This window comes from Coregonus clupeaformis, chromosome 37 (genome assembly GCF_020615455.1).
Source record: "Coregonus clupeaformis isolate EN_2021a chromosome 37, ASM2061545v1, whole genome shotgun sequence".
Lineage (NCBI taxonomy): Eukaryota > Metazoa > Chordata > Actinopteri > Salmoniformes > Salmonidae > Coregonus > Coregonus clupeaformis.
The window spans coordinates 33,491,645-33,504,144 of record NC_059228.1 but is presented as its reverse complement, the minus strand read 5'-3'; the positions used below and the strand labels follow the sequence as shown (position 1 = coordinate 33,504,144).

Sequence of the window (12,500 nt, the reverse complement as noted above, 5' to 3'; positions counted from 1 at the left end):
TCAGTGCAGACAAACCAAAGAAGTTGAGACGAGAGAATCCCTCTCACTTAACACTAAGCTCACATACAGTAGATTTAGTAGGTGTAATTCTGTGTGGTTCCTAATACAGCAGTACAAGTCATAAGTCAACGCTACTCTCACTCACCCATTTCCTCAACCTGACTAGCTGTTTGATATGACATGCACGGAATGAATGCTCAACCTGACTAGCTGTTTGACATGACATGCACAGAATGAATGTAAACTACTGATATGTTGTTGATTTCTGTTAGTGACTCCATGAATTATATTTAATTAAGTGTCAACTTGCCTGTCTTGTCTTTTTTTCTTGGATGACCGTTTTACATTAAAACTGCCTTGGCACCAAAGGTTTGATGGCAAACGTTGTTAACCCAGATATTTCACATCAAAATTCATCTCATTCCTCTTGCCAAGAAAAAATATTTTCACACACTTTGTTGGCTCTGAGATTCCTGATTAGTAGTATCACTTAGGTTGTTGTCAGGGTTGTGGCATCTGCTCTGACGCCCTCCCCTCCTGCCTCCCCCTATAACCCTCCTCTCCTACCTCCCCTCCTGCCTCCCCCTATAACCCTCCCCTCCTGCCTCCCCCTATAACCCTCCTCGCCTACCTCCCCTCGCTGCCTCCCCTATAACCCTCTCGCCTACCTCCCTCCTGCCTCCCCATAACCCTCCTCCCTACCTCCCTCCTCTGCCTCCCCTATAACCCTCCTCTCCTACCTCCCCTCCTGCCTCCCCCTATAACCCTCCTCGCCTACCTCCCCTCCTGCCTCCCAACCCTCCTCGCCTACTCTCCTCCTGCCTCCCCTATAACCCTCCTCTCCTACCCTCCCCTCCTGCCTCCCCCTATAATCCCTCCTCTCTACCTCCCTCCTGCCTCCCCCTAACCCTCCTCCTGCCTCCCCCTATAACCCCTCCTCGCCTACCTCCCCTCCTGCCTCCCCCTATAACCCTCCTCCTGCCTCCTCCCCTATAACCCTCCTCGCTACTCCCTCGCTTGCCCTCCCCCTATAACCTCCTCGCCTACCTCCCCTCCTGCCTCCCCCTATAGCCCTCTCGCTTCACTCTCCTCCTGCCTCCCCCCTTTCCTCCCTCCTGCCTCCCTACCCCTCCCTCCTGCCTCCCCTATAACCTCTCCTCCCCTCCTGCCTCCTATACCTCTCTCCTGCCTCCCCCTATAACCCTCCTCTCCTACCTCCCCTCCTGCCTCCCCCTATAACCCTCCTCGCCTACCTCCCTCCTGCCTCCCCTATAACCCTCCTGCCACCTCCTCCCTTGCCTCCCCCTATAACCCTCTCCCGCCTACCTCCCTCCTGCCTCCCCCTATAACCCTCTCGCCTCACCTCCCCTCCTGCCTCCCTAACCTCCCCTCCTGCCTCCCCCTATAACCCTCCTCGCCCTACTCCTCCTTCCTCCCTACCCTCCCTCCCTGCCTCCCCTATAACCCTCCTCGCCTGCCTCCCTCCTGCCTCCCCCTATAACCCTCCCTCGCCTCCCTACCTCCCCTCCTGCCTCCCCTATAACCCTCCTCTCCTACCTCCCTCCTGCCTCCCCTATAACCCTCCTCTCCTGCCTCCTCCTGCCTCCCCTCTAACCCTCCTCTCCTACCTCCTCTCCTGCCTCCCCTTAACCCTCTCCCCTCCTGCCTCCCCTATAACCCTCCTCTCCCTACCTCCCCTCCTGCCTCCCCTATAACCCTCCTCTCCTACCTCCCCCTCCTGCCTCCCCCTATAACCCTCTCTCGCCTACCTCCTCCTGCCTCCCCCTATAACCCTCCTCGCCTCTCCCCTCCTGCCTCCCCTATAGCCCTCCTCCCTCCTCCTCCTGCCTCCCCTATAACCCTCCTCGCCTACCTCCCTCCTGCCTCCCCCTATAACCCTCCTCTCCTACCTCCCCTCCTGCCTCCCTATAACCCTCCTCTCCTACCTCCTCCTGCCTCCCCCTATAACCCTCCCTCCTGCCTCCCCTATCAACCCTCCTCTCCTACCTCCCCTCCTGCCTCCCCTATAACCCTCCTCTCCTACCTCCCTCCTGCCTCCCTATAACCCTCCTCTCCTACCTCCTCCTGCCTCCCCCTATAACCCTCTCCTTCCTGCCTCCCTCCTCCTGCCTCCCCTATAACCTCCTCTCCTACCTCCCCTCCTGCCTCCCCTATAACCCTCCTCCCCTCTCCTCCCCTCCTCTCAGCCCCTTCCCTCCCTCCTGCCTCCCTATAACCTCCTCTCTGCCTCCCCCTCATAACCCTCCTCCTTCCCCTCCCTCCTGCCTCCCCCTATAACCCTCCCTCTCCTACCTCCTCCCCTCTATAACCTCCTCTCCTCCCCCTCCCTCCCTATAACCCTCTCTCTGCCTACCTCCTCCTGCCTCCCCCCTGCCCTTCCTACCTCCTCCTGCCTCCTCATAACCCCTCCTCTCCTACCTCCCCTCCTGCCTCCCCCTATAACCCTCCTCGCCTACCTCCTCCTGCCTCCCCCTATAACCCTCCTCTCCTACCTCCTCCTGCCTCCCCCTATAACCCTCCTCGCGCCTACCTCCTCCTCCTGCCTCCCCCTATAACCCTCCTCTCCTACCTCCTCCTGCCTCCCCTATAACCCTCCTCGCCTACCTCCCTCCTGCCTCCCCCTATAACCTCCTCGCCTACCTCCTCTGCCTCCCCTATAACCCTCCTTCCCCCCCTCCTGCCTCCCCCTATAACCCTCCTCGCCTACCTCCCTCCTGCCTCCCCCTATAACCCTCTCTACCTCCCCTCCTGCCTCCCCTATAACCCTCCTCGCCTACCTCCTCCTGCCTCCCTATAACCCTCCTCGCCTACCTCCTCTCCTGCCTCCCCTATAACCCTCTCGCCTACCTCCCTCCTGCCTCCCCTATAACCCTCCTCGCCTACCTCCCCTCCTGCCTCCCCCTATAACCCTCCTCTCCTACCTCCCTCCTGCCTCCCCCTATAACCCTCCTCGCCTACCTCCCCTCCTGCCTCCCCCTATAACCCTCCTCTCCTACCTCCCCTCCTGCCTCCCCCTATAACCCTCCTCGCCTACCTCCTCTCCTGCCTCCCCTATAACCCTCCGCTACCTCCTCCTGCCTCCCCTATAACCTCTCTCCTACCTCCTCCCCTCCTAACCTCTCGCCTACCTCCTGCCTCCCCCTATAACCCTCCTCTCCTACCTCCTCCTGCCTCCCTATAACCCTCCTCGCCTACCTCCCTCCTGCCTCCCCAACCCTCCTCTCCTACCTCCCTCCTGCCTCCCATAACCCTCTCGCCTACCTCCTCCTGCCTCCCCTATAACCCTCCTCTCCCTACCTCCCTCCTGCCTCCCCCTATAACCCTCCTCGCCTACTCCCCTCCTCCTGCCTCCCCCTATAACCCTCCTCTCCTACCTCCTCCTGCCTCCCCTATAACCCTCCTCGCCTACCTCCCCTCCTGCCTCCCCCTATAACCCTCCTCTCTACCTCCCCTCCTGCCTCCCCCTATAACCTCCTCGCCTACCTCCTCCTGCCTCCCCCTATAACCCTCCTCTCACCTCCTCCTGCCTCCCCATAACCCCTCCCCTCCTGCCTCCCCCTATAACCCTCCCCTCCGCCTCCCCCTAACCTCCTCTAACCCTCTCGCCTCCTACCTCCCCTCCTGCCTCCCCTATAACCTCCTCGCCTACCTCCCCTCCTGCCTCCCCTATAACCCTCCTCGCCTACCTCCCCTCCTGCCTCCCCCTATAACCCTCCTCACCTACCTCCCCTCCTGCCTCCCCCTATAACCCTCCTCTCCTACCTCCCACTTATAACCCTTCTCCCCTCCTCTCCTGCCCCCTCCTCCAGGCATGTAAGCCCCACCAGGGAGGTGAGGGAGGCCAGGTACAGACACAGGTCTCTCCCCATCCCAGCCACACTGACAGTCAGGCCAGCCCTGCCAAGAGGAAACGCACCACCAGCCCAGCTAAGGTAGGGTTCAGTCTTTTACCCAGCCCAACTGACCCTAAACCAGGGTCATATTCATTAAGGCATTAATTCAAATGTGTTGCAATGGAAAACTAGGTAGTCCCTCCCTTTTTCAGTAAGTTTTCATCCATTTGGTGCCTAAAGACTACAATCCAGCTCGGGTACTAAAGCCTGGGTACTGTCCGCTCCATCACACAACTGGTAAACGCAAAAAGGAATGACGCTGAAACGTTTACAAGGTATATTGATGAGCATCTCTCTCCTGTCTCTGAGCACAGAGTGGTGTGGACTTGTGGACAAACAACCCGGTACAACAGCAGATCCCCAGCTGGTACCTAACGCCACAGAGACTACAGGTGGGTTCTTCTCTTCACACCACACCAGTGTCTGAGTCAGACCTGAACAGTATTTGTTAACCCCTATAGGTCTAAGCCCTTAAATCGCAGTATCTACTCAGTTAACATATGGAATTGTTTTAAGATGGTCATAAAATGTATAATTTTGAATTTTGAATTTTAGGACCCCTGTAGGTATAACTTATTTTTTATTTATTCATGAATTTGACCTTTACTGCTATAGCCCATAGAAACGCAGTGAAAAACACATTCATAAATGGCAAAACAGACAAAAATCTATCATTAGGAACAAGGTTTTGAAGTGTTTGTCCTATATCTGAGAGATATAAGAAAACTCAGGATTTTTATTTATATTTTTTAGACCCATGTTTTGTCATGTTATTTTTGGCTCATTTTACCCCCTATTCACTTTCTGCAATATGTACAGCCCGGTCCTGGGTTACCTTCAGACGACTCCCCCCTGAAGCTTGTGTTCCGTAGAGCAGATCAAACGACACCTTCCTGTTTGAGAGAGTCTCCCTTTCGCTATTGGTGACATTTGTTTGTAGCTCCAATGGTTCCGTCTGGACAGTCGCTTTTGTGACAAGACCTCTTCAAAGTCAGGATGTCCACGACAGAGAGTTCAGACGATTGCCGTAAAATGTGTGGATGTCGTAGAGCCAAACAACCGACGCTGTCGTGTTTGTGAGAGTCTCCCCTTTCGATAATGGTGACATAGTACACTGAACAAAAATATAAACGCAACATGCAACGATTTCAAAGATTTTACTGAGTTACAGTTCATATAAGGAAATCAGTCCATTGAAAAAATTAATTAGGCCCTAATCTATGGATTTCACGACTGGGAATACAGATATGCATCTGTTGGTGACAGATACCTTTACTGTTGGTGACAGTAGTCCGGTCAGTATCTGGTGTGACCACCATTTGCCTCATGCAGGGCGACACATCTCCTTCACATAAAGTTGATCAGGCTGTTTGTTCCCTGTGGAATGTTGTCCCACTCCTCTTCAATGGCTGTGCGAAGTTGCTGGATATTGGCAGGAACTGGAACACGTTGTCGCAAATGTCGATCCAGAGCATCCCAAACATGCTCAATGGCTGACATGTCTGAGTATGTAGGCCATGGAAGAACTGAGAAATGATCAGCTTCCAGGAATTGTGTACAGATCCTTGCAACATCGGGCCGTGCATTATTATGCCGAAACATGAGGTGATGGCGGCGGATGAATGGCACGACAATGGGCCTCAGGATCTCGTCATGGTGTCTCAGTGCATTCAAAGTGCCAGTGATAAAATTAATTTGTGTTAGTTGTCTGTAGCTTATGCCTGCCCATACCATAACCCCACCGCCACCATGGGGCACTATCTTCACATTGTTGACATCAGCAAACCACTCGCCCACACAACGCCATAAATCTGCCCGGTACGGTTGAAACCGGGATTCATCCGTAAAGAGCACACTTCTCCAGCATGCCAGTGGCTATCGAAGGTGAGTATTTGCCCACTGCAGTCGGTTACGACGCCGAACTGCAGTCAGGTCAAGACCCTGGTGAGGACGACGAGCACGCAGATGAGCTTCCCTGAGACGGTTTCTGGCAGTTTGTGCAGAAATTCTTTGGTTGTGCAAAACCACAGTTGCACCCAGTCCGGGTGGCTGGTCTCAGATGATCCCGCAGGTGACACACAGGGATAGATTCAAAATGACGTCAGTGTTTGACGCTGTGGAGCGTCAATCAGCCTTAGGGGGATAATGCGAGTCATTTTACAGACTACATCCTTTCTCCTAAGCATCTTGCAGTATAAAACAAATTGAGGACTGAATAGTAAGCATAAAAGCTGTAAGCAAAATTAATTCAGAATGTAAATAGTTAAGGATGATTCTAAATGCCTTGACGTATCTGTCCCCCACTAGCTCCTGGATCAGCTCCGGACCAACCGGGCCAGTCTGAAACCACCACAGGTACAGATGCTGGATCAGCTGGAAAACCAGTTCTCCCTCATGCAGCAGCATCAACAGCAGGTACACACACACTCAAACAAACAAACCTGTGGCTACGCCTGTGGCTTTATGTATGAATAACTTCAGCCACCATTCCCCTCCAGTATGTAAAGACATTTGGAGTGCTATATATATAAGAAAAATACATGTCTTAGTATAAACAGTATTTTTAAACTGTTCCAATAACGATGCTTTTCTGTCTCTCTCCCATCTCTCCCCTTTAATTGGCTAGGTGAGACAGCAGGCGGCAGGCCAGTTGCGGCCCACCCTACCCAACGGCCCCTCGCTGTCCCCAAACTCCCTCCCCTCCCCTCACCCCCTCTCCCGGACTTCACATGTCAGTCACACCACAGCCCGCCCTCCCTGCACTGCTGAGCCAATGGCCAACGGACCTTTATCTTTAAGTTCCCTGGGGCAGCTGGGTAATCAGGAGGCTGGGACCATGGGCAATAATCACACTCCCGGTCTACCAGGTGCAGAGACGTTACCGGGGGTTCTAACAGGAGGTGGCAGGAGTAACAGAAACGTGCCTTACCTGCAGCAGAACTGTCTACCTCACAACTGCACAGTCGCTAGTAGTACCAGTACCCCTACCAGCAACAACACTAGTAGTACCAGTACCCCTACCAGCAACAACACTAGTAGTACCAGTACCCCTACCAGCAACAACACTAGTAGTACCAGTACCCCTACCAGCAACAACACCATTCACAGCAGTAACAGTACCAGTAATGCAGAGGAGGCCTGGAAGAGCCAGCAACGCACCAACTCCCCTCAGGTACATGTTGATGGCTCTCTGTCTCTGTTGAGCTGCTCTTAATTGTCTGTTTATCTCCTTCGGTCTAGCTCTCTTTTACTCTCGTTCGCTCTGTATTTCGTTCTGACTTGGTCTCACACTCACTCTTTCTTGTTTTGTCTCATTTGCTGTCTTGTCACCCTCTAATGTTCATTAGTGTTTTCTCTCTCCATCAGGAGCTTCACAAAGGTCCAGGTTCACATTCGGCAGGTCCCAATGCAGAACACCCTTCCTCCCTCTCCCATTCCACCCAGGCCGCTGGCCCCGGTGCTCAAAGTCTAAATCAGGTCGGACATTCCACCGGGCCCTGCCCTGCCTCCTCTTCCTCCTCCTCTTCCTCCCTCTCCTCCTTATCCTCTTCGCCACAGAGGGGCGGTGCCCCCAACCATCTCCCCTCCTCTCCCCTCCCCTCCGCCACCACTACCTCAGGGGCACAAACCAAAGAGACCACGCCTTTAGGAAGCAGCAGCGGATTGGCTACCACTGCAGGGACGCTGCTCAGTCCCAGTGCCTCCGCCCCTACGCAGGGATTGGCTAATCGCATCCAGAAGGGGGCGGTGACCACCACGTACAGTTCGGGGATCCAATCCCGGCCCGGCTCTCCTCCTCCGGGCGCGCTCAGTACAGACAATCCTCAGCTCTCACCCTTGCTCACAGGAATGGACAATAATAAGGATGATGTTAACCACGATGATAATAATAATAATAATAATCATCATCGTGGTGTTAATCAACGAGCCACCACAGACAATAACATCAAGGTCAACAACATCCACCCGGGTGTCCACCACGGAGGTCCCAAACCCCTGTCGGAACACTCTGTGGCCCCCTCGCGCCTCTCAGCCATGTCTGCCTCCCCCCCTCGCTCCACTGACCCACACCCCACCACAGCCAACAACCTCGCCAGCCTTAACAGCAGTCCATCCAACAGCGGGACCACCGGTACCACCACCACTACCCCACAGGTCAACGGTAAGGGGCTAGAGGACTCTCGGAGCCCAGTGAAGGTGGATCCCACTGGGCTGGCTCACAGAAGGCCAGCCCTGGCCTCATGGTCCTCAGTATCCATCTACCCCAGCTCCAACCAGGTGCTCAAAGCATGCAGGTAGGACATCATATCCTTCTGTCACATCAGTCACATTTCACATTTTAGTTAGCCTTTTAGTTAGCCTTTTAGTTAGCCTTTTAGTTTGCCTTTTAGTTTGCCTTTTAGTTTGCCTTTTAGTTTGCCTTTTAGTAAACACTTAGTTAACCCTTAGTTAACCCTTAGCCTTTTAGTTAGCCTTTTAGTTTGCCTTTTAGTTTGCCTTTTAGTAAACACTTAGTTAACCCTTAGTTAACCCTTAGTTAGCCTTTTAGTTAGCCTTTTAGTTTGGCCTTTTAGTTAGCCTTTTAGTTTGCCTTTTAGTTTGGCCTTTTAGTTAGCCTTTTAGTTTGCCTTTTAGTTAACCCTTAGTTAACCCTTAGTTAGCCTTACCTGTTTCTGTTCCGCTCTGGGTTGCCAAATAGTTATGTCAGTGTTGTGCTCCTTAGGGACCCATTGACTGTTGAGAGTGTGCTCTGATTTATAGGTCAGGGTGTCAGTGGGTTGGAGAGGTGTTGTTGTGCTGATGACTAGCTGGCTAATGTTTCCAGGGTATTATATGGTGCGTGTGTGTGTGCACGTTATGCTGCAGCCTGCTGAAGCGTGTTCATTTTCACTTCGCCAGTCGCCCCGGGCTACAGGCATAGTTTGTAGGGATGTAGCTCAGTTGGTAGAGCATGGTGTTTGCAACGCCAGGGTTGTGGGTTCGATTCCCACGGGGGGCCAGTATAAAAAAAATGATGTATGCACTCACTAGCTGTAAGTCGCTCTGGATAAGAGCGTCTGCTAAATGACGTAAATGTAAATGTAATGTAAATGTAGTGTTACAACCCTTGAGATCGAGAACCAAGGGGCTGTCCAGAAAACACCACTTGGCGTTTGCGTAGATCTGGAGGAATTGTGCATGAGGAACATGGCCGTACCTCCACCAGCTTTCCCCTCTGATAGGCTAGGGGGATTTTTTGCTGTCCTCACAGATGTACAACAGTGACTAGGCTGTGTCCAAGGGGTTGTTTCTGGATGGATGGGTTATTCATTATTTGTTTCACCACATTTGGAGTCCCCATTCTGTTGTTTGGTGTGTCTACAGGGCCTGTAACTGAGTAAGCCCTGTGTACACACAACCTGAGCCATAGCTGTTTTTCGACTGAACATCCACAGCTCTGTAAAATGACTGGAGCTTTGGTTAACCGCTACTCTAGGCTTCTCTCTCTTACTGAGCCACTTCATAGGCTGCGTTTACACAGGCAGCCCAATTAGGATCTTTCTTCCACTAATTGGTCTTTTGACCAATCACATTTTCACATCAGAATTTTTTCAAAGCTGATCTGATTTGTCAAAAGTGGAAAGAAATATATCAGAATTGGACTGCCTGTGTAAACGCAGCAATAGTACATGCACCAGTTAATCTGTTTGAATGGTGATCTGTTTTAACAGCGATCTGTGAAGTGTTCTCCGCTCCACAATGCGTGTCTAGACTCCAGACTCATTGTGTTGGCTTGTGCTGCTGCTATTATCAGAAAAGTGATGTATGTATGAGCAACATCATTGATATACACAGAGAATAGAGTCGGCCTAAGAATTTAACCCTGTGGCACCCCCATAGAGACTGCCAGAGGTCCAGACAACAGGCCCTCCGATTTGACACATTGAACTCTATCTGAGAAGTAGTTGGTGAACCAGGCGAGGCAGTCATTTGAGAAACCAAGGCTATTTAGTCTGCCAATAAGAATGCGGTGGTTGACAGAGTCGAAAGCCTTGGCCAGGTCGATGAAGACTGCTGCGCAGTACTGTCTTTAATCGATCGCGGTTATAATATCGTTTAGGACCTTGAGCGTGGCTGAGGTGCACCCATGACCAGCTCGGAAACCGGATTGCATAGCGGAGAAGGTACGGTGTGATTCGAAATGGTCGGTGATCTGTTTGTTAACTTGGCTTTCAAAAACTTTCGAAAGGCAGGGCAGGATGGATATAGGTCTGTAACAGTTTGGATCTAGAGTGTCACCCCCTTTGAAGAGGGGGATGACCGCGGCAGCTTTCCAATCTCTGGGGATCTCAGACGTTACGAAAGAGAGGTTGAACAGGCTAGTAATAGGGGTTGCGACAATTCCGGCAGGTAATTTTAGGAAGAAAGGGTCCAGATTGTCTAGCCCAGCTGATTTGTAGGGGTCCAGATTTTTCAGCTCTTTCAGAACATCAGCTGTCTGAATTTGTGTAAAGGAGAAGGGGGAGGGACATGGGCAAGTTGCAGCGGAGGGTGCAGAGCTGGTGGCCGGGGTAGGGGTAGCCAGGTGGAAAGCATGGCCAGCCGTAGCAAAATGCTTGTTGAAATTCTCGATTATTGTAGATTTATCGGTGGTGACAGTGTTTCCTAGCCTCAGTGCAGTGGGCAGTTGGGAGGAGGTGCTCTTATTCTCCATGGACTTTACAGTGTCCCAAAACTTTTTGGAGTTAGTGCTACAGGATGCAAATTTCTGTTTGAAAAAGCTAGCCTTTGCTTTCCTAACTGATTGTGTATATTGGTTCCTGACTTCCCTGAAAAGTTGCATATCGCGGGGGCTCTTCGATGCTAATGCAGTACGCCACAGGATGTTTTTGTGCTGGTCAAGTCTGAGGAGAACCAGGGGCTATATCTGTTCTTCGTTCAGTATTTCTTGAATGGGGCATGCTTATTTAAGATTGAGAGGAAAGCACTTTTAAAGAACAACCAGGCATCCTCTACTGACGGAATGAGGTCAATATCCATCCAGGATACCCGGGCCAGGTCAATTAGAAAGGCCTGCTTGCTAAAGTGTTTTAGGGAGCGTTTGACAGTGATGAGGGGTGGTCGTTTGACCGCGGACCCGTTACGGACGCAGGCAATAAGGCAGTGATCGCTGAGATCCTGGTTGAAACAGCGGAGGTGTATTTAGAGGGTACATTTGTCAGGATGATATCTATGAGGGTGCCCATGTTTACAGATTTTGGGTTGTACCTGGTAGATTTGTTGATAATTTGTGTGAGATTGAGGGCATCTAGTTTAGATTGTAGGTTGGCTGGGGTGTTAAGCATATCCCAGAAGTACTAACTCTGAGGATAGATGGGGGGCAATCAGTTCACATATGGTGTCCAGGGCACAGCTCAGGCTGAGGGGGGTCTGTAGCAAGCGGCAACAGTGAGAGACTTATTTCTGGAAAGGTGGATTTTTAGAAGTAGAAGCTCAAACTGTTTGGGCACAGACCTGGATAGTATGATAGAGCTCTGCAGGCTATCTCTACAGTAGATTGCAACCCCACCCCCTTTGGCAGTTCTATCGAGACTGAAAATGTGTAGTTGGGGATACGGCTAAAGGCTTTAAGAACTGGTCTTCTAGTGCGTTGGGTACAGAGAAAAAAGGGGGCAGATTTCTGGGTGTTGTAGAATAGATTCAGGGCATTATGTACAGACAAGTAAATTGAAGGATATGAGTACAGTGGAGGTAAACCTAAGCGTTGGGTAACTATGAAAGAGATAGCATCACTGGAGGCACCGATTGAGTCGATCTCCGCGTGTATGGGGGGTGGGACAAAGGAGCTGTCTAAGGCAGGTTGAGCTGGGCTGGGGGCTCTACAGTTAAATAGTACAATAAGAAATAACCGAAACAGCAATAACCAAGGCATATTGACATGGGAGAGAGGCATAAAGCAATCACAGGTGTTATTCGAGAGAGCTAAGACAACAGCTGGTAATGGCAAACAAAGTTTGGGCTGAGGCTAATCATAAACATGATTTATTTAACCAGGTAAACCAGTTGAGAACAAGTTCTCGTTTACAACTGAGACCTGGCCAAGATAAAGCAAAGCAGTGCGATTAAAAACAACAACACAGAGTTACATCATGGGATAAACAAAACGTACAGTCAAAAACACAATAGAAAATCTATATACAGTGTGTGCAAATGTAGTAAGTTATGGAGGTAAGGCAATAAATAGCGCATACTACGGGTGGGTGTTGCTATGGTGACCAATGAGCTAAGATAAGGCAGGGATTTGCCTAGCAGAGATTTATAGATTACCAATATGTTGTTCTGAAACTCAAATATGTCCATTTGCTGGTAGCTGGTTTTACTATCTGTGCTGTCTCACCTAGCCAATTAAAGGGGAGAGATGTGCGAGAGACAAAAAATCATCGTTATTGGAACAGTTTAAAAATACAGTTTATACTAAGACATGGAGCTTTCTTATCTATATCACTCCAAATGTCTTTACCCACCCCCCTCTGTCTTTAGGAACCTGGGGAAAAACGGCCTGTCCAGCAGCAGCATCCTCCTGGATAAGTGTCCCCCACCCCGGCC

The 12,500-nt window shown here is 51.1% G+C and overlaps 1 protein-coding gene across 5 annotated transcripts in view; it reads left to right on the top strand.

Annotated features, from left to right (window-relative positions):
* Nucleotides 1-12,500, top strand: part of LOC121536590 (histone demethylase UTY-like) — a 114,695-nt gene that overhangs the window by 82,644 nt on the left and 19,551 nt on the right. For all 5 annotated transcript variants that reach the window (XM_045211624.1, XM_045211623.1, XM_045211622.1 and 2 more), the window contains 6 exons: nucleotides 3,831-3,953; nucleotides 4,229-4,306; nucleotides 6,222-6,329; nucleotides 6,541-7,086; nucleotides 7,281-8,209; nucleotides 12,435-12,500. The exon at nucleotides 12,435-12,500 is cut by the window's right edge and continues 64 nt beyond it. In XM_045211624.1, the coding sequence (XP_045067559.1) occupies nucleotides 3,831-3,953; nucleotides 4,229-4,306; nucleotides 6,222-6,329; nucleotides 6,541-7,086; nucleotides 7,281-8,209; nucleotides 12,435-12,500 (1,850 nt within the window). The remainder of the gene's footprint in view (nucleotides 1-3,830; nucleotides 3,954-4,228; nucleotides 4,307-6,221; nucleotides 6,330-6,540; nucleotides 7,087-7,280; nucleotides 8,210-12,434) is intronic.